A 22,346-nucleotide genomic window follows, 5' to 3' on the forward strand; every position below is an offset into this window, starting at 1 on the left:
TGTGGTTCAGGGTAGAGAACGGCAAGCAAAAGTTGCTACCACAAAAACAAAAAACCTGAAACGCTGTCTTGTCTTTGTATGGAATATACTGTCTCCACAGAAAAGGAAACAATGTTTAAGACTTCAGCCAAGTATGAAGGCATTTAATAAAATCGACTTCTGAAAACTTCCAAGGGGATAGAATAATAAGCAGCTACTGTTAATTGTGATCAATTAACATGACAACAGAGAAAGATCTGTGACCAGGGGAGAAGAATGAGTCATTGACTTTTTATAGAAGGGCCTACTGGTTGAGGAAATAAAGCTCTTTTCTAAGTCAAGCTGAGAATTGAGCCTTTTGACTAAATAAACTCAAGGAAAAGATTGGGGTAAGGGAAAGAGAGTCTGAATTAAGCAGTGGACTATTGATAACAAGCTTACTACCTACCTGGGTTATTACTCAATGTCTTGCTTTCCTTGGTCAGCCCCTGTAAACATCAGATATTCAAAGACTTGAGAGGAATTAGTTTTCTGAGAAGCTTGTAGAAGTCACAAAGTCAGTGAGCCAGAAAACTCCGTGAAAAGACCCTTTCCAACCCAAGAAACCATTGCTAATGAACGACAGTAAGGAAATTGTTCCTTTTTTGGTAGTATTTCACGTCTAGAGTCCACCCTGAGGAAGAATTATGTTGCTTAAACATCATTTAGATTCTGTCATTCTCCTCAAAATCTGCTGATACTCCCAGTCATTTCAGAATCAAATTAAAACCAATGCCTTTGGTGTCTCTATTTTATCACTCCTCTTCCTAATTGTGTAATGTCCAATATCATTGTTTCAACATTGCCTGGCTCTCTCTAACCCAAAACCTGTGCCCTTTGCCTCTTAAATCTTCACCCACTAATTATCCAAAACGAGGATGCCAGTCACCTTCATCAATATTAAGTGAAACTTAGACTTTCACTAACCCCCAAAATATGTGTATATACACACACCCCACTTATAGACATTGTATTTAATCTCTTTATGCCACTAATGTTATTTGTAATTGCTTATGCTTTTTCCTGATATGGTTGTGGCTAATTTCATCACTGTATAAGATATGAGAGTTGGAAGGGACCTTAGCATTAATGTTAATTTAGAATCTTTCAGATGGAGGGAACCCTCCAATGATTAGAAATGAGACAAGAGGGAAACACAGATTTTCTTGTTTACAGGCCCTGGGGGTACATGATGTGCCTGAGGGCCACACATATGGAGGTCTAGGAGCACACGTAGAGAGAGATCCATAAGCCAGTGCCTTTACTGGGGTCCAAGGTGTTATCCAAACAGGTTTCCTATGGGGAATGTTAATTGGTGAGTTTAAAGCAACAGGTGTGAGTTCCAGGTGGTCACACTGTGACTGAGGGTTAGCCACTGTGGCATATCTGCACAGCTCATGCAGGGGGTAGGGACAGCAGCGCCAGTCAAGCAGTCTGTGTCTAGCAGACCCATAGCAGGCAGTTATGTAATGCAGATATCTGAATTGAACACATTGGGGAACTAGGAGTGGGAGTTAGGCATAGAACAGGAAACTCTACCAAGGATGACTGCGCCCTTCTTCTGGTATGAGAGAATCCAACTTATATTTAAAATGGAGGCCAAGGCAGCATAAAACAACATAAAATTATAAGAACTTACTATAGCAGTTTAGAAGTAGGTCTGGAGATGGTAAGTATATTTCCCAAGGTCACCTGGCAAGTTAATGGGGAGACAGAAACTGTAGCCCAGTCTGTTAGCCTCATGCCTTCTCCATTGTAGGAATCATGAGGTGAAAATGAAGACACTTAGACTGATGAAAAATGTGAGAAGTGGATCAATGCATAAATTTTCATCCTATTTTTTTCTGCTGTAGGATGACATTAAAAGCAAAACTGTGTTACTTTGTGTTGTGAATACAGTGTTACCATTTTATTATTGATTTGTAGCCCTAGTTGATAAATAATAAAGACCATTGACTATGCAATAAACAACTTCTTTTCTCTTGGTAGGATCCCAAAATTTGTTGTAATTTTTTCCACCATGACTTCACAATGCGTATCAATCTCCATGTGCCAGACCTTTGTAGGATATGGTGAGGTTTCTCTTCAGATAATCGAATCAATCTTTTATTCTTTAATTCATAGTACCCTCCCCGCTTTTTGTTCTTCTTTTTTTCTCCTTTTTTTCATTTTTGCCTTTGTTAGATGCCCAGGCACGCCACAGTACCAAGAGTTATCAGTACCAGCTCACGTTCCTTTCCTTATTTGGAAAGAGGACGAACTTTCTAGCTCATTACAGACACTCCTTCCCCTTTCACTCACTCCACTTTCTTTCACGTGCCCACTCTATCTAAAAAAAATCAAATGTTTAGCCAACCGGGATTAGTTTGGATTGTATGACGCGACCCCAGCCAATGGGGAAAGGGTACAGGGGCAGGACTTGCATCAGGAATAAAGGCTCTTGTGCCCCTTTGTTCAGATGTGCTCTTGTGGCAACTGGCCAAGGAGTTACCTCTCTGCGCAGAAGTAAAATTGCTTTGCTAAGAATCCTTTGTTCAAGTGTTCAATTTCCTTAGGATTTTGAGTGGTATTCCTAACACCTTCATTTTATCTTGCTTTTCTTCACAACCCACCATGGAAAAACTCCTTTCATCGAGTTCACATCTCTATCCCTTTGCTAAGTAATAAGCACGTATATAAGCTTTGTCTAAGAAAATTTAGTCATATGGGGTGATTCACCTGTGTCATTTCTGTTATAGAGCTCCTATCTAGCATTGAGGACATTAAGATCCATCCAAGTGCCCATCTGTCTTACTTGCCCTTGAAATTTCTACTCTCTACCCCACCCTTCTCCTCTGCTGTATTTCTTTATCTCACCCTTTCTCCTTTCTTTTCCAAAAAAAAAAAAAAAAAGCACACACACACATAAAAACCAAGCTCTGCATCTTTTTTTAGTTAGAATAAAAGCTTTGTCTCTCTTGGGTGATGTTATCAGCACTGCAGATATATACTTGGCTATTTCTATCCTTGCATCTCAAAATCTGATTCTGATTCTTCTGTTACAGCCAACAGTACGGGTTTAAAAAAAAAAATCAATTCTTAAGTTCCTTATCTGTTTCTCTGCTTCTAGGATGACCAAATCTTTCATAACTAATGGGGATATTGAATTCAGAGATCTTTATGGGGGAAATATATTGCAATATGTGTGAAAAACAAACACAAGGCTACAATTAGATGTAATAACTATAGCTTAATTTAGATCCATTTCATACCGACTTGGTAGAGTTGGTTAATAGAGTTTTCCCAGTAAAAACTAGTTTTCATGAAGACATTAATTTTTCTGCTGATGTGTTTGGCTCGTGGACTTCTGCAGAAAAAACACAGGTGTCAATTTAGATTCTCAATAGGAAGGGAGAGAATGAAAAGGATTATTCTGGGTTTCCGGTAATTCTTAAGATGTTCGAGTATACATTGGATGTTGTTATTGGTGAATACCTGGAGATACTTGTGACTGGGCATGTTTTCTAGCGGGTAGCTTGCTTCTCAGGTTCCACATTTCTCAAATGAGCTCATATGTTTTTCCATCAATATACAGGAATATCATTGAATCACTTTGTCCTTCTCTAATGGCCTCTATTCATTTCTCACCTTAAGATCCTCTTATTATCCAAGAGTACTGATGTTTTCCCCATGATTCTATGATCATAAAGTGTGACTCAATTCGAATGTTATCACTTGGACACATTTTCAGGAAATCTTTTGAAACAGACCTATAGCGACTGCCTCTCAATTTTCATGTATCTCTCAGACATCAAGCCAGCACAGGACACCTGAGATGAGCTGGTACCTCATGACACTCATGAGGCAGGACTCATGGAGGGCTTGGAGCCTATGTGGGAGGTGCCTTTTGTTATGTCTGATGTTTCATCAAATATATGCCACATAAGGTGGTGCTAGAATTTCCAAGCCAAATAAATTCCTCTTTCTTTTTCATATTCTTTGAATCGTCTTTAACTCTGGCAGTATTATCACCCACTGATATAATGAGAATCACCAACTATAATTAGACCTCGAATAGAGGTACTTATTGGCTCTCCATATTTGAATCAAGTGTTAATGTGTTAATTTCATTCTGAAGTTTTGTCATACCATACATCAAGCCATCTGTCTGAAATCATACTAGGAAATGAGAATAAAAAATAATGTATTTTAGGGAAGGCCAAACACAGGGTTATATATATTCTAGATGGCATTTGTGATTAAGTTAGCCTCTCCATTCTTACATCAAAATCATATTTAAAATGTGTTTTCTTTCAGGATTAATGTATGATCTGCTTAGGCACACATTTTTGAACTTTTTGAAATATCTAACTGATTTTTTAAATATTTAATGGTTATTAAAGACAAATGTTATACAGAATTTATCAAAAGTAGCTGAAGTATATTAGATGATATGAGTTGTGTAATTTTAGCCATATCTTATTTTTATATGGGATTTTTGAGTTTTTGAAGTGCCTTACCATACATTATTTCATCTATTATTCACAGTGATACTATGAAATTGTCTTGGTTGAGTTCACTATCCCCAGTACACAGAGGAAACTGGCTTAAAGCAGTTAAGTTTTAAGTTAAGTAGCTTGTTCAAAACCACTTCTCTAGTAAATGGCGCAGTACAAACTAAAAGCTGGTAGCGTTATTTAATTTATTATATTTATTTTAAATATTTAAATATTTATATGAATGTTTTCCCATTCTATAATTTAGCCTCTTAGTTCTTCCTCCGTACTGCAGTCAGAATGAACTTTGCCAAATCTTAATCAAATCATCTTCCTCACTTGATTAAACCCTCGGTAATGAGTCATCATTTTACTCAGGCTGTAGTCCCAAATCCGTCATGTGATGTTCATGGTCCTATGTGGTCTAGCCCTTATTCTTTTCCTCCTGCATCCCATGCCACTCCTGTCCCCTGGCTCACCAGCGTCCAGCCACACTGGGCTTCTCTTCCTCCCTCCCTACACGACAGAGGGCTTCGCACTTGCCACTCCCTGTGCCTGGAGTGCTGGTCCCCTCTCTTCACCTGGTAGCACCTGGTCATCACAGAGGTCTCAGTTTCAATGTTACTTTCTCAGAGAGGTCTTCTCCTGATCCACCAAACAAAATCAGTTTTCATCACTTTCACCTTTCAGTAAACTCTTCATTAAAAATCAATTTATACTGCTGTGTTATCTGTGTGATGTTTATTTAGCACCAGCCGTCTCCATTAGTCTGTAAGTCTAATGAAGCCAGGAACCATGTCCATTTGACTCAGTGCTGGTTTCCATGTCTAGTTCAGTGTTTGGCATGTAGTAGCTGCTCAATAAACATTTGTGGGCCAAGTAAATAAACGACTCCATGTTGGTGGTACATAGCTTCTTTTACATGCACGGTTTTCTATTAGGGAATAATCAGAATCTATATAGATTTTTCTTCATTTCCTTGAAACATACATGTAGAAATGACCTTTTGATACTTTAATGATTTAAGCAAGTTTTACAAAATTATCAGGACAAAAGTTCAGAAACTTAGATTACCCAGGGAAATGGAGGAATCTCCTGCATTTGAGGTTTAATCAGAGAATGGCTCAGTTAAGTTGCTGTGTGTAGGTTGTGAGGTATAGACAAGATCATTCTGTAGAACCATGAAGGTAATAGCTGTCTTTCTGTTTGTATGTTTGATTCTTTGTCTAGAACTTAACTCTTTGCTCGTGTCCAAATAGGAAAATTACTTTGGAATTCCACTCTTGATTTGGACTTCCTTTTCTTCACCATGATGTCCATAACTTGTATGTTCCTGAAAATTACTGCACTCTGTAAAACCACACAGTGGAAACCACAAGGCTTATGGGGGAAACAGGACTATGGGAACAATACTCAAAACTTTTTCAGTGACACACTAAAAACAAAAAGGTAGGAACTTAATACAATCAGTAGCCATGTGTTCAATGGTTAAAAAAATACATAAATACTACAATAAATATGGTGCTTTACCTTGAAAGAGTTTTTTTGTGGAAGTTGGATATCAATAGGGATGCAGTTCAGAAGCTACTGTGAAGTGGTGGAAGGAACACTGTCTGAAATTGGAGGGAAAGTTGTAACACCACATGTGGATGGTTATGGCTCTTAATGCACATGGTGGACTGAGGTCTATTTGAAATATGTGTGTTTTGATGCAGTTCAGCTGTGTGCAGTTGTCTGTGTTCCCCTAATTTTTCTCATGAATGAAATCAGGCAATCAGCAAACCTAAGATTTGTGTCATGCTCAAATTTTTTCATATCATATCAATTGCGTTGGAACAAATTAGCACTTTTAAAAGACATGTTACAGCAGAACTGACAGTAGTAGGAGAAAAAAATGGAGACTTAGGGTCAGAAAAACTCAGTTCTAGCTCCAGAGCTGCCATTTCTAACCATGGAACCAGAGCAAGCTTCCTGCCTCTCTTTTTGGCCCCTACCCTTATCTTTAGATGGAGGTGATAATAACCAATATTGCTGAATTGTTCTGGAGACTGAATACAGTAATGAAGGTGGACACATTTTGTAAATTGTAGAATATTCTCCAGATTGAAGATATTTTTTGCAGAGTTTGCTCATTTCAGAGTTAGAGACAGCAGCTAATGAATAACAGTTGAAAGTTAACCCACTCACAGCTTTTCTTCAGAAAAATAGGCAAACCTACCTTTTTCCTAATAACAAAGCCCACCTCTGTAAAGGGAAAGAAGAGCCTGTGACTGGCAAGTTTTGTTGAACACGTGTGTAATGTCACTGCTTAGACTCAGCCTTTGAGCCGTTGTTTGTGTTCCTGGTGCAGCGATTTAAGAGCTTTGGTAAGAGAAGCCAAAGAGAAAGGGAAGAGGTGACGAACATGGAGCATCTTGCTGGAAGAACATGGGAGGAATTGAAAGGTGGTGATTGAGGAGCTTTGAAAATCATCATGAGGCTCTCCTAGGCAGGTATCTTAAAGCCATTCCAGCTCAGTGGCTCTACAGAAAGAGAGATGTTGCTCTAGAAATGTGATCCTATCAGATTTGTAGCCCAGATTTCCATGATGTTGTCCTCTACTTACTGCTCTTCAGTACCTAGTGGCGTTGTGTAAATAACACCAACTGCTCTCCATCTCTCGTTACCTTTCACACTTTCTGCTGTGAAAGATCCAGAGCAAATATTTGGGTGATAAATTAAAATTACTTTGGGGATAGAATCAATATAGGGAATACAGAAAAAAAAATAGCCGATCTATGGATACTATATTTTTTTCTGTGTTTAGCCATGTTTTTAAATTTGGGTACAAAGCTTTTTCATTTTTAGTAGGTGTGGATTATTGTCAAGCTTTGATAGATTAATTGAAATACATCTCATTTGAAGGGAATATATTTTAGTAAACAGCTTTTGCTCTCATAGTCTTAATTCCTTAGAATTTTCTCTGTGTTACCAGGGTTTTGTGTGTGTGTGTGTGTGATTTTTTTTCATGTTTGAAAAGGCATAAATAAATTGAAGAGAAAAGTTATTCGTGTGGAAAAGGTTCTCTCATGGTCATGTTTTTGGGACTCTTTAATATGGCAGTGAGTGGATCTATGGAGCATTCTTTACTTTTGAAGGAAGGAGGGATGCTGTTTTCTCTGCAAAACTTCACTGTTTTTTTTGTTTTGTTTTGTTTTTGTTTTTGTTTTTTTTTGAGATAGAGTCTCGCTCTGTCACCCAGACTGGAGTGCAGTGGTGTGATCTTGGCTCACTGCAACCTCCGCCTCCTGGGTTCAAGCAATTCACTGCCTCAGCCTCCCGAGTAGCTGGGATTATAGGCGCCACCACCCCTGACTAATTTTTGTATTTTTAGTAGAGACGGGGTTTCACCATCTTGGCCAGGCTGGTCTTGAACTCCTGACCTTGTGATCCACCCGCCTCGGCCTCCCAAAGTACTGGAATTACAGGCATGAACTTCACATTCTTCATAGCATACTTTTTTGAACTATTTAGCATACTTTTGTTTTCTTGACCTGTCTCTGGAATCCAAGCACTATCTTCCAAATTCTGTAATATTGGTGACTTGTCTATGTTGCTTTTAGTCTAATCAGTCAATAAAAAGAGGAATGTCAATTGTATATATAACTGTAAAGAGTTTATTTTATTATAGTAAAATATATATCACATAAAATTTGCCATTTTGACCATTTTTGTAAAGAGTTAACTTTAATTAACCCATTTGTCTTCCACAACCACATTTTTCTTTCTTTCCAATGCTTCCAGAATGTCGTTGTCCAAAGTGACAGAATAAAGATTTGATTTAATTTTGATTTTAGTTTTTCTGTTTTCAGTAAAAGTAACTCATTATGGGAGTTAAAAGTAGATCATCAAAAAGTCAGGCCTGAGTAAGCAAAGGGCCAGCTTCAGAATCAATAAGCAAATATATTTCCAGCACTACCGCGTATTAGGTAACATGCTAAAATGTAACATATATCTGCACATAAGGCATCTTGAACAAATATTTATCTAGGTGGAGAATTATGATAAATTCACATGAAAAATAATAGTAGAAAAAGTGAAGGCCTAAAGGGTAGTAAAGATAGTAGGTACTGTTGGAATTCAGGGAAGGGAGGAAATGCAGTGATGAGGGATACGTTGTAGAGGACATGGCTTACAGCTGAGCCTGGAAGGAACCCTAGGCTTTCAATGGAGAGACCTAGGGAGCTTTTTACGCAGGAACAAAGGTACAGAGGCAGGGGATATGTAAGTATTTTTAGAGGATCAGGATTCATGTCTAGATTCTCATCTAATGTTTCTTTCATGATCCACAGAATGCCTTTTTTCTCATGAGTTAGAGCTGGAGAAAATCTGTCGTTGCTGTCACTTCCTGTGAATATGCCACATGCGATAAATCATATTTAATCCATAGTGCATGGTACACAGTCATAGTGTTTGGTTTATTTCAAAACAGAGGTCTCTGGTCTCTGTTTCTCTTCTTTCCTTTTAAGTATGCATGTCCCTCGTGATCAGACATTGCATCTATGGTTTTCACCATAGAGTATATATCCTGTGTACAAAATGCTCAGTTTAGTAACAGCAATAACAATAACAGCACGGTATGCTTTTTAAAAAAGGCAACGACAACAACAACAACAAAACAACTACAAAACAAAAAAGACATTAGTGTAGCTGACTCAGTGCTGTCAGGAGAATCTGAGCTGTGTGCTTTCTACCAGTTCCAGGGATGAGTTTGTGCTGAACCATCTATTCTGTGCCATCTAGTTCCTCTTTCAATCCCTGATACCCGTTCGTGAGATGAGCCAGTTATCTAGGATTATAAAAACAGTGGGTGGCTTGGCCTAGTTTTATCTCTGAAGACCTAACTGGACAAAATGGAAAACAGTTCTTGAGCCTCACTCTCATCAGCTTCACGTTCTAATTACCTTGAAATTTTCAGTCCTTCTATAAAAACAGTAATGTTCTCTTTCAAGGATATACCAGAGATGGAAGAGATGAAATAATTCTGAACAGGTAATAATCTTACTAATTATTATCTGACTTACTGTGCATTCGACAGTATTTTTGGGTCACAGTTCTTCACAGCGTGCTCTCTGGGTTAGTGGAAATTATTCAAGTGTTAGAATTTAGTCATCTGGGACTCAAAATCTATTACCTTCTGGTTTATGTGACCTTGCACAAATTACTTAGGTATCTTTGATCATTGGTTTCTTTGTCTATAACAAGAGATTAAGAACAGGACCTACTTCGTGGGGTTGTTTGAAGGATGAAATTCATATATATATAAAGCTCAAGTTATCACTTGATAACCAGCTATTTCTTATTTTTGTCATAAACACTTTCCTAAAAGCCATTCCCTTTGTGCCTTTTATAGCATGAGAAGCTGATACATGAACTGGAAGAGGAGAGACACTTACGCCTTCAAAGCGAGAAGCGGTTGCAGGAGGTGACCCTAGAGTCTGAGCGCAACAGAATTCAGATGCGTGGCTTGCAGCAGCAGTTCTCCAGGTATTGTTCTTAACTGAGCAGATTGCTTCCTGAGGTGCATCTCTCTCTGCACCCATAACACCTTGGACTGAATGTCCATTGTGTAAGCTTCTGTTGTGTTTGATGAGCAATTTACCAACCATTTAGACCTTCTGTTCTGACTAAAGCATCCTATCGCATCCAGACCAATTTTCTGAAACCATCCATTTGCACCTGACATGATCTTTATTGAGACTGGTTGTCTTTTCTTTCCTGATGGCTTCCCTAAGGGTCTTCAATTGAGTTGTGGTGACTTTGCAGCCAGTAGGCTTGTCCTTTAAAAGGCCAGCCAAGAGCATGAGATTTCACTGGTCGTCGCAATCCTATTTTAAGACAAAGAGAGGGTATGTGAATCTAACAATTCAATAAGCTCTTCTTCTTTGCTTAGAGGAAACACTAAGGAGTAAAAAAAAAAAAAAAAAAAAAGGGGGGAGGGAGAGAAAAAAAAAAAAAAAAAAAAATCAGTGAGTTCCTGTCCTTAAAAAGATATCACTTAGAACACTTGAATTTGGCCAGGCTCAGTGGCTCACACCTGTAATTTCAGGACTTTGGAAGGCGGAGGTGGGCCGATCACTTGAGGTCAGGAGTTCAAGACCAGCCTGGCCAACATGGCAAAGCCCCATCTCTACTAAAAATACAAAAATTAGCCAGGCGTGGTGGCAGGTGCCTGTAATCCCAGCAACTCGGGAGGCTGAGGCAGGAGAATCACTTGGACCCAGGCGGTGGAGTTTGCAGTGAGCCGAGATTGAGCCACTGCACTCCAGCCTAGGTAACAAAGCGAGATTCTGTTACCAAAAAAAAAAAAAAAAAAAAAAAGGAGAGAGAGAGAGAGAAACAGATAAACAGATCACTAGAATTTGAAAGGAAGATTCTGAAACAGTAGTTCCTAGATTTAATTCTAGCAGTTGGAATCTTTCAGTTTCCAATTATAGTTAATATGGGGGCAGTTGATGGTTCAAACTATTATGTTAAAGTCCCTTCAATTCCATGGGAGGAATCCCCCAGAAAATTGTGCTTTTACAGCCCTGGGACCAGATATCGGCACCTTGTGAAGGACAATCTGCGTTCATTTCTATACTTCACCATTTATAAAATCAGGAAAATAATTTGTTTCACTTTTCTCTCCTGAGATTATCCCAGGCAGTATCCATGTTTAAGAAGTTGCCCTAAAATCCTCATGAACAAACTGTGTGGGTCTTGTCTTTAACTTTTCACTGGGATTTGGAGAACACTGTGACCGGTGATAGATAAGATAGCTTTGTCATTATGAAGTTTTTATAATGACAGCTTAATTTTTAGATGTGTTGCAGGGAGAGAACAAACACAGTTGAGCCTCCAGATAATTTACCTCATTATGGCCAATACCATATATGTGCTTCAACTTTGGTGTAGGGGTTCGTGGAGGAACAGGACAAGAAGGATGGATGACTCCTGTGTGGTCAGCATTATAATTTAACACCCTGTTCAACACCTGAAGCCCATGATAATACACAGGTGCTGTAGAAATGCACCAGTCAATACTTTAATAAATGCTTGTCCCCACCCCTCATAGGCTATTACTTATATCACCTTATGCTCGATTTTTCATTCAGTTTGATGGCAACTCTCCCTTTGTGTCTCCTAACCAACTTAAAATAATAGATCCACCCCTCCAAAGTGAATTTAAAATAAGCACTGCTTGGTAATATTGGTTGTTTTAATGGCACAGGATAGGAGGAGGCAGATCTTGCTCTCCTTGCACTGTCTAATTGAGATGTCTCTATATTCAAGCTATTGATTTAGGTGGCAGGAGACACATGGCGTAGTAAATTATATTCATGTGGTGCCGGGTCATCTGCTGTAAATCAGATGCCAATCCCATACAGATTTCAGTTACACAAGAGTCAAGACTACATCCTGGGCTGAAAGAGAAGATACTTATGTGTACAATAAATAGTGGCTGGTTTTTACATACTTCTTTTGTGAGGGATTTTTATCCTATTATAATTAGTTTTCTCGTGTAAAGTGTCACTGAAACTGAAAAGTTCAAGTCCGGAGAACTAATGTAAATCAGTAAAAGACATGGAGGGGAAAAGCATGTGTAACAGATAATTACACAATAATTTGAGCAGACCCACTGAACCATTTCTGATGGCCTTTCACAGTTTAAACTTTGGTTTTTAAGGTATTTCTAGTTATGTTTAAATAATCTTAGTAAGTCTTTGAAAAATTCTCAATATTACAGAATAAGCCTTTATTGCATCACCCTTGGACGGGGTTAGCATCCAATATGGTCATCTAAATAATTTACATAATATAAATGATTCTATTGAATTAGAAACTTTTATATTCATAATTTTCTTCTTTTTTTCTCTTGGGTCGATGAGTTCATTTTGTGCATGATGATGTCTGGGATGTGGAGTTACTTTTGAACATTGTTCATGGGCTGAGGTTACTTTTAAAAGCTAAGCTAATAACCACTTTCTCAAAGAATGTGGTATGGTTTACAATAAAAGGTAGATTTACAATAGGGCTGATAAAATAAAAACAAAATAAAGGTCATGAAAGGAGAACGTGACAAGTTATCACCTTCACATAGCCCAAGAAGTTTTCTGAGTATGAGCATGTAATTTAGCTCTAAGATTCCTGGCAGACAAGATCAAAAGGAAAAAAAAAAAAAGGAATATTTAATTATTATCTCATGGCCAAAGGCTACTACTCCTTAGAGAGGAATATTATCTCTGTTAATCAATTCGTAATAGAATGTATCACATAGAACACTTTGTAGAAGACACTGAAGGATACAGTAGACATGGCCCAAAATGGTGCAAATTAGGATTAATTCTTGCAAGGGCTACGGCTTTCACTGTGTCACTTATATCTGGAAAGTTAAGCTGTTTTTCAAGGTCCTAATATATGGAATAAAAATGCTGAGTCATGTCTAAGAGATCACAAGTAAAATAAGAACTACTCCGGTACTCTGATGTTTAAAGTTCTCAAGTCAACCATTATACCTCAGTTTCACAGGAACCTCCTGATATATACATGTGCCTTTCTAATACTATGAATGTGGGAAACAGAGGCATAAGATGCTGAGGCCTGGCCTGGGCTGGGTGACATGTTTTCTTGCTATGTTTGATGACCTTGTAGGCATGGGAGCCTCTAAACAGTAGTTAGGGGATTCCAAGTCTCAGCTTCAGTAACAAGGTGAGTCAATGGAGGGAGGAGCGGGTAATGAAGTTCGATGCTGGGACAGTTAGGTACACATGGGAAGCAGAGTTCAGGTGTCAGGATGAGTGATTCAGGAGAGGTAGTCCAAGGCTTAATTTTATGCAGTTTCAGCTATGTGATGAGTCTGACGGCTTGAAGGCACCAGGCAAGCCTGAACATTTGTGATTGTCTCTATTAATGAGTAATGGGATCACTGAGGTGATAAAAATCTATACAAATGCTTGAATGAGTAGTTCCTTTTTATATCACCACCAAACCTTCAGCCACAGTCCCTTCTTCCCTCTTGACCTCTGATTAGGCTATAATGATCAGACATGGCCCAAAGTTTAGGCAATAAAAAAAAATTGGATATGCCGCCAGAGGTTACCTAATCAGCTCTAAGCTCATAAATCAGAAATTGCCTACATTGAGGGTGATTCAGACAGGCATAACAAACTTGGTTCGGACCATTTACATTCTTTAATGTAAACATGGAGGAAAAAAGATACTTGCATTAAGCCTTCTTCACAGTTGAGAGAGCACTTCAATAAGGTGGTAGTTAGAAGTAGGTGGTGATACCTTAGGGCTGCCGCTTTATCTTATTATTTGGTGATATACATCAAAAGTGCTCCAGATGTGAAAGTGGTTGTTTCACCCATTGTCTGTGTGGCTGGGCATATTTTATGAGGGATTAGATTTGTAACTGTCTAAAATTCCAAATTCTCCCCACTCTCCCCACTCCTCTAACTGCTTGTTTGAATTGTGCCAAGGTGAATGCTGTAGATGAGACTGTGGAACTGTCTTCCCTTGTATGTAAAGACAATCACTGTTTGGACCCCTGGATTTATTATCCCTGTTGAGGTAATGAAGTGTTTGTGTATCAGTTAGATTCACGTGGAGGAGCACTTTCAGGAATATTGTCTCCAAGCTAGGTGGGGGATGTTGAGTTGAAGTAACAGTGATTTACCAAAAAAAAAAAAAAAAAAAAAAAGTAGAGTAATAGGATCACTTAGGTGATAAAATGAGGAGATAAGCAACTCTACAGAGTACTGATTTCGTGTATGTAATTGTGCATACCATGCATGATTTGCGTAGGTGTCTCTGTTGGTCCCTTTGGAAATAATCTAATCAACTTGTAGATGATGATGATGATGATGATTGAGACAAGGTCTGGCTCAGGTTCCCCAGGCTGGAGTGTGGTGCAGTCTCAGCTTACTGCAACCTACCTACAGGTGCATGTCACCACGCCTGGCTAATTTTTGTAATTGTGGTAGACAAAGTTTTACCATGTTGCCCAGCCTGGTGTCAAACTTCTGGGTTCAAGTGATCCTCACACCTCAGCCTCCCGAAGTGCTGGTGAGCCACCATGCCAGGCCCAATTTGTAGATTATTAATGAAAGCTGCTGTTTTCAACAGGAAACAAACACTTTTATTGTGTGCCTAGTAACACCATATGGGCCCACAAAAAAGTAGAATTCAGATAGAGAAGTCTGATGTACATATATGAGCATAACAACATATTTATAGCTTGGCTGTAAATAAAGAGGACTTCTGTCCAGATTCAGAACAGCCAGACTTCATACTTGCTAATGGTTTATTACGCTGAGGCATGGATAGTCAGATGAAATTAATGATTGCATAGTGACAACAATAATAATACACATTTTTATTGTGTCACAGCTCTGTACTGCAGCATGTTGGAAATTTAAATTAAAATTGATCTGGCAGATTTAGCACCTGGCAGACATAATTTGTAAACGTTCTTAGCAAACCATATTACAACCCAAGTATCAGGAATCAAGATACTTGATTTCAGGCCTCTTCAGCCTTGAAATGTTCCGTGTGTGTTTACACCAGTCATTGTACATCTAAATAAGGGGGAATAATTAAGGTTTGCCACTCATATTTGACCAGGATAGTTAAAAATCACCCAAATGGAGCTCAAGCTTTCACTCCCTACCCTGAGGATTTCTCTGCACCTGTTCTGACCTTCTCCCCTGGCACCGTCATCCACTGCCTTGAAGCTATTTCTTTACTTACTGTAATGGGGATTCTCCTATCACAGTTGATTGCTGTGCTTAAGTGCAGTCTGCTGCATGCTGAACTTCAAGGAGCCATAAATGGAGATGGTTTTACCGCTTAACTCGTTCATTGGTTGCTGTTCACATTATCGGCTCTCAGAGACTTCATGGAATCCTAGGGTTCATTTTCTGCTGCCCATTTGGAAGCGGTAGGCACCTGGCATAGAAGTGTGTGTTGAAGAGGATAATATGCCCTTAAATGTTCTACCCACGTACTCCCTTCTGCTTCTGTATCTGTCTGGTACATTAAAAGAACATTTTCTCTGCATCTTTAGAAGGAGGAAAACGTAACAAGATGAGTAAAGCTGTCAATTGACCTTTGGACAAGCATCAGCACAGAGCTCTTCCTCTCCTCTTCCGCACTGGTTCCCATGTCTGACTGTTCGTCAACTTTAACCTGTCTCAGAGGCCGGCTCTCCTGAGTGCCTCGTTCCTCCTGATGGATACAGAGGGCAATTTTCTTTCGAATTGGAATTGCTACTTCCACATCATCAACAGTATTTCTGCCTGAGACTTCGTAAAAATTGAGGCCTCTCATCTGTTGCTCTGTGTAAATCTACTGGAAGTTGAAGATGGCAAAGCAACATTGGTTGAAGGATAAATTTTCTTCCAATTACAACAGATGGAAGAAAAGATTTTAAATGGCATCTTTTAAAATGCCTGGATAACATAATATGGATCATATTTTGATGTCAGAAGTTTATATCTTAGCGATCTAGCATGTAAGGTCTCCCTTAAGCAAAGCAAGGGAAATCCAAAACCAATTATGTAGCAAACTGAAAAGAAAGGCTGTTTTTGGCTCCCTGGGCAAATACTAACTTACTGAAAGCTGAACATTACTATATTCTTTTGTATTTCTCTTTCTGCCTAATAAATGATGAGATGGTCATATGTTTCTTCTTAAATTTTTTAAAGAGCTTTATGTTTTTGAGTAGACAGCATGAAAGTTATGTTGCCCATTATTCATCCCTGTAGAGAAAACAGTATTAACACAGAGTATAGTTTCAATTTCATTGCAAAGAGCACTATCTTCTTTAATGGGTTGTCCGGGACCTGGTGTCAGTGTACCTCTAAGTAGCTTAATAACTCTGGTTAAGTAATTTGACCCTTTTGGGTCTCAATTTGCTCATCTGTAAAATGAGTAAATTCAATTACATTATAGAGTTATAAATGCTTTTTATGCCTTTTAAAAGGCCCTACATTAGAAATGACATGCACTTACTTATTGGGTGAAATAATAATTTCACGTTTGTAACCAGGCCTTCCTGAAGTTTGTAACAGTGAGTTTTATGTTGAGGTCTTGGAGGAGACTGCCTTATTGTCCATGCAGTAATCACAGGGAGGCTCTGTGGGACCGGGTTTTGGCCACGTCTATTTTGGTTACTTGACTCTGGAGAAGTTGAAATTAGAAAACTGCCGAGCCTAGATGAGAAATTTCTGTCAGGGACAGCCAAAATTAAATACTGGGGAACCTGACTGGCAAAAGAAACTTCAGATACTCTGCAGTGAACATATAACCAAGACTGCCCTTGGCTCTGATGTTGTCCACTTCAGGATTTATTTGAACTGGTTTGGTAAAAAGTCTAAACAGAGAGACCTTTATGACAACCAGAATTGTTTCCACTTTTTAACAGTTTCTCTGAAGAAATAGCCATCAATAAAAATACCAATGATTTAGTCTCTCCTCTAAATGTGTTTTAATAACATATTATAACTTCTAATATATTACTGTCCCTGCTCCAACACACTTTTTCCTTTAAGAAAATGTGTGAGATATAGAATAATGTTTTAAAATTGAAAACTGAATTGATTGCTACTTTCAATAATAAATGTTTTATTTTTTGGTGCAGTTTATAGAAAGTCCACTTTTCTTACGTTTACAGTTTAGGTAAGTTTGGACAAGCATTGACCCTCGTGTAACCACCACCACAATTAAAATACAGAATATTTTCATGTCCTGGACCAGTTCTCTCCCTCCCTCTCTGTTCTCATTTCCCTCACAAGCCCCTGGTAACTATTCGTCTTATTTCTCTCTCTGTAGTTTTGCCTTTTCCAGAAAGACTCATAAACGATGAAGTCATAAAGTATGGAACTTTTTGGTCTGGTTTCTTTTACTTTGTGTGATTCTTTTGAGATGTGTCCATGTTTTTGCAAAAATCAGTAGTTCATTTTTTATTCGTGAATAGTATTCTGTTAGGTAGATATACTACTATTTGTTTATTCATTCACCTGTTGATAGACATTTGGATTCTCTCCCGTTTTGAGTGAATGTGATTAAAGCTGCTATCAACATTCATGTCCAGGCCTTAGAGCGTTTACCTCTTGGGCAGATAACTAGGGTGGGACCACAGAGCCGTATAGTAAGCATTTGTTTAATTCCATAAGAAACTGCCAAACTCTTTTTCCAAATTATCTGTGCCTTTTTACATTTCTACTAGCAATGTAGCAATGTATAGGAGTTCTAGTTGTTTCATATCCATACATGCTTCTTCAAAAATAAAACAGACACAGGAAGTCACACAAAATAAATGTCTGGCTTAAGAAATAATTCTAAGGTGAACGGCTTTGTAACCAACGCCGTTGGTCAAGAAAGGAGTCAAGAAAGGAGACTCTACCAGCCTCCCAGAATCCCATCTGGGTGCCTCTTCTCAGCCTCAACCTTTATCTTTTTCCAATAAGCTATTAGTCGGACTTTATAGCAATAACCTTCCTGTGTTTTTCGTAGTTTCATCATTTAATGTGCATCCCCAGACCCTTCAGTTTAGTCTTGTGCATCTGTTAAAAAAACAACTGGATATGTCTTTTAAGTTTTTTTGAACCTACAGGTTACTGTCCATCCCTTCCTTTTCTTTCGTATTTTATGCATTAAAGACCTAGAATATTTGACCTGTAGAGTTTCCCACAGTCTAAGTTTTGTTGATTACCGTATTTGGGATTGGGCATCATGTTCTTCTGGCATTGGTATTTTCTGCAAATTGGCAGCTATTTTAATACATTGCTCCTAATAATGATCTAAATAAAGAGTTAAAGGTTGCTGCCTATCCAAGGGACAGATACTGTTTGTGCTCCTGTTCCTCTCTTATACTACCACCCATAACCTTTGCCATCATAAACATTAAATAAATTTTTGTTGATTGAAGAATGAATGAATGAATATCTTCAGTAAAGTAGAAAGATGCAGCCAGAGTTCTACTAGACTTAGGTTAAGCATATAGAAGAATTTTACAGATAGTGTGTTTATGACAGAAATTTGCTTCCAAGGGAGGTTGTAGAACGGCCATTTGTGGGGATCTTTAACATTTTGATAATACTCATCATTCTTAGAGTTATAAACTGTGATGGCCTGGGAGGATGAAGACCTGATTTCTCATCTCTGGGCTTCTGTGATGGAGTGCTCACCTATAAAAGATAAGTTGCCTGTTTCAGAATACTCTTTGCAGAATTCTTTCTGCAGGGCACTAAATGGAATTTGGTGCATTGACAGTTTACTTCCCATAGGCTAAAGTTTACTCTCCGAGCGTGTTTTATGGCTCTCAGATAACATGTATACCAATCTCTCTAAGGTTTGCGTATGGGGCAGAGGCAGAGGCAGCAGTCCCAGTAGTATAGATCATTGTTCTGATTACCTTTTTGGTCCATAGGCAGTGCATTTAATGGAGACTGTTCCTGCAGAGTGTAAGTCTAAGTGCTAACTGTAAACAGTTGGAACCGTTCTTTGGAATCCTTTATTTAATTTGTGAGAAATAATTCTGTTAAGATGGTCCTTGTTTATAAATGTCTACATCTGTTGCTAACAAACAGCTTCAAGCTTTTAAGAATGTTTCCTGAGAATAAAGCAGAGAGTTAGCTATGCTGAAGCTATGGGATTCTGACAAAATAAATGTGTTGTAGTTTTCATTAAACTGTGTTTCAGAATTCTTCGCACACTTCTCCTGTCCAAAGGTTTTCACCTGTCGTTTACGGTAATAACAACTGACAGCATGCATTTTCTCAAGACAGAAATATACATTTCTTTTTCCTTGCTTATTTTCTGTAACCGCTTTAAGCAGTTGTGTTTTACAATAAGCATTTTAATTAATATTGATATCCCCATGATTACAGAAATGACAGTACTTTTTACTTTTATTTTTTATTATTTCCAAAAGCATTCCCTACATTATTTCATTCATTTCTCATTATAACCTTACATATGATAGGGAGAGCATATTATATGATATTGAATCAAATATATTAATAATAATAAATATTATATTGAAGCTTAAAAAATGAAGTAACTTGCTTATGATCACATGGCTATGTGAACCCCAACCCGGAACCCAGGGCTTCTGACTTCTGGTCACACACTCTTTCTGCTCCCTCATTTATTCGTTTTGTAGTTTATAATCTTTAATGGAAAGTGGAGCTTTTAAAAATGTATTGATAGATAATAGATGTACATAATTTTGGAGTACAAGTGATATGTTAATACATTCATATAATTTGAAAATATGAAATCAGTGGTATTGTGATTTCCACCACCTCAAATATTTATCTTTTGCTGGAAATATTCACATTATTCTCTTCTAGCTATTTTGAAATATACAATAGATTGTTTTAAGCTATATTTACCCTACTGATCTAAGCAATTGTATTTCATGCAGAATTCAGCCTTGCTCATAGATTTACGTGCTCTGCCACTTACAGTATTTCTTAAACTTAATTATTATCACCCTGCTGAGATCGCACCTAAGAGACTCTTGGGTCAGTGGGATAGATACAATTATATCAAATTAAAAGGAAAACTGGGCCAGGCGTGGTGGCTCACGCCTGTAATCCCAGCACTTTGGGAGGCCAAGGTGGGTGGATCACCTGAGGTCAGGAGTTTGAGACCAGCCTGATGAACATGGTGAAACCCCATCTCTACTAAAAACCACAAAAATTAGCTGGCATAGTGGCAGTCACCTGTAATTCCAGCTACTTAGGAGGCTGAGGCAGGAGAAGAATCACTTGAACCCAGGAGGCGGAGGTTGTAGTGAGCTGAGATTGCACCATTGCACTCCAGCCTGGGCAACAGAGCGAGACTCTGTCTCAAAAACAAACAAACACGCAAACTGGTTAACCATGATTTTTCTGTTTCAAAGTTTGTAAGGAAGGTTGAATGTTTATGTCTTTAGTGCCTCTTTTATGGTCTCTGCTTTCTTAGTATATTTTCCCATTTCATTTTCAAACCACTTGTGCTGATGATTGAGTCATTGTTTCCAAATACACAGACTACCGTCAAGTTACAATTGCACTTATGACATGGACTGTGTAGCCATTGAATTTAACTAAGATGGCCCCAATTTTCCCTTTGCTGTTGGCTTGGACAATATGTGTTTAGCTAACACAATCCAGCTCCAAATTCACCATCTCCCTGATGCCTTATATAATATTCTACTTTACTCACTTGATTACAGACTTTTATCACATAATTTTTTTTTCTTGCTAGCATTTTGCACCTGCATATTATGTCTTCCCTTTATAAAATGTAAGCTGCTTATGATTTTAGCCTGGCACATAGTATGTGCACAACAAATGGTGAAGTAAATGAATAAAGTGTTATTTCTGGTGGACCATGCTGCTGTTTGAATCTACCATTTAATAACCCTCACTGTGGATGGTATTTGGCCAACCTGGTCCATCATATTGAGATTTTAAAAAATCTAATTTATATTATCTCTATTGAATTTTAACATAAAATTTCCATTTGGATAATATTGTATAAAGAATATTTTTTTTTTTGCAGATACTACTACACCTAAAGTATGATAATTTTTTAAAAATTGGTTTGGTTCTATGCTAAGCAAGGAGTGGAGACGCAGAAATAAGCAAGCCATATCCCCTGTCCCCAAGGATCTCAGGATATAAAAAGAGTTACATGTGAAAATAACTAAGGTTAGGATCAAATATTTGCTATAAGACAGGGAGAAAAAAATGATAGATGAAAAACTCTGCCAGCCAGAAATGGATTCATTTGAGATGAGTATTGAAGCATGTACAGATGAAGAGGGTTTAATAGAGAACTGAAGGAAGGGCATTTTAGGTTCAGAGAACAGAATACAAAGACAGACCTGATGGTATGGGTACTCACAATGCGTGTTGCCAGAGCTCAGTTCCTTGAAGGCCCTTATCTCAGCAAACTCAGCTTGGAATCTGCCAGCATCATTCCCTTATATCTTGGGTAGTGGAAGAATGCCTAGCCTACCTTTGCAGTGTGATTATTATGAATATCTCAATCACAAAGTCAGTCTTACTTTGAACACTTTTCCTGAAGCCCAGCGGTCACCTTTGATGTCAGAAACACTTTAAGAATTGATGTCTATTCCCTCAGCAATTCACATTATTGTCAAGAGAGTCCCCAGTGAAGTAGTAATATATTTAGTGTACTTCCAGTGTGCATGACACATAGAACACTTACAAGTCTATTGCCTTTTCAGAAACAATCACCATAGCACATGATATGTTATCAGGAAATATCCTACAGGTCTAATAGATTGGAATGACTATGAGATTCTGCAGACCCAGACTTTCTAGGCAGCCTCTCTTGAGTAAAGAATTGAGTAGTGGGGTATTAAGGCTGTAGTTACCGCCTCAGTGCACCCAAAGCCCAGTTCAGGAAAGGCCGGGACCTTAGAGATTACACTGACAGTGAGAACATCCATCATTTAATAAAATCTGGAGAGGCGAAGGACAGTCTCAGTGCATGAAGAAAGAACTCTTAGATGTGAAAAGCAGCAACTTGAAAGTAACATGAGTTACATGAGATTCAAACAGTTATCTCATTTATTTTTTATTAACACTTAAGGAGAATTACCAAGTGCCAGTACTATTTTAGGTATCAGGGTTATAACAGTGAAATGAAACAAACAAGCATCCCTTCCTTTTAGACGAACTATATTACATGTAATTTAATTCTTATAAGAGTCCTCCATGGAAGATATTTTTAGCATGTCTCCTTTACACACGAGGAAACTGAGGCTCCCATGAGTTAAATAACTTGCCCATCTTCATACTGCTTGGA

General features: G+C 38.2%; 1 protein-coding gene across 3 annotated transcripts in view; it reads left to right on the forward strand.

Moving 5' to 3' along the window:
• NCKAP5 (NCK-associated protein 5) overlaps positions 1 to 22,346 on the forward strand; it is a 904,755-nt gene that overhangs the window by 409,076 nt on the left and 473,333 nt on the right. For all 3 annotated transcript variants that reach the window (XM_011970297.1, XM_011970296.1, XM_011970298.1), the window contains exon 4: positions 9,886 to 10,019. In XM_011970297.1, the coding sequence (XP_011825687.1) occupies positions 9,886 to 10,019 (134 nt within the window). The remainder of the gene's footprint in view (positions 1 to 9,885; positions 10,020 to 22,346) is intronic.

The sequence above is a fragment of the Mandrillus leucophaeus genome, unplaced genomic scaffold, assembly GCF_000951045.1.
Source record: "Mandrillus leucophaeus isolate KB7577 unplaced genomic scaffold, Mleu.le_1.0 Scaffold94, whole genome shotgun sequence".
Classification (NCBI taxonomy): domain Eukaryota; kingdom Metazoa; phylum Chordata; class Mammalia; order Primates; family Cercopithecidae; genus Mandrillus; species Mandrillus leucophaeus.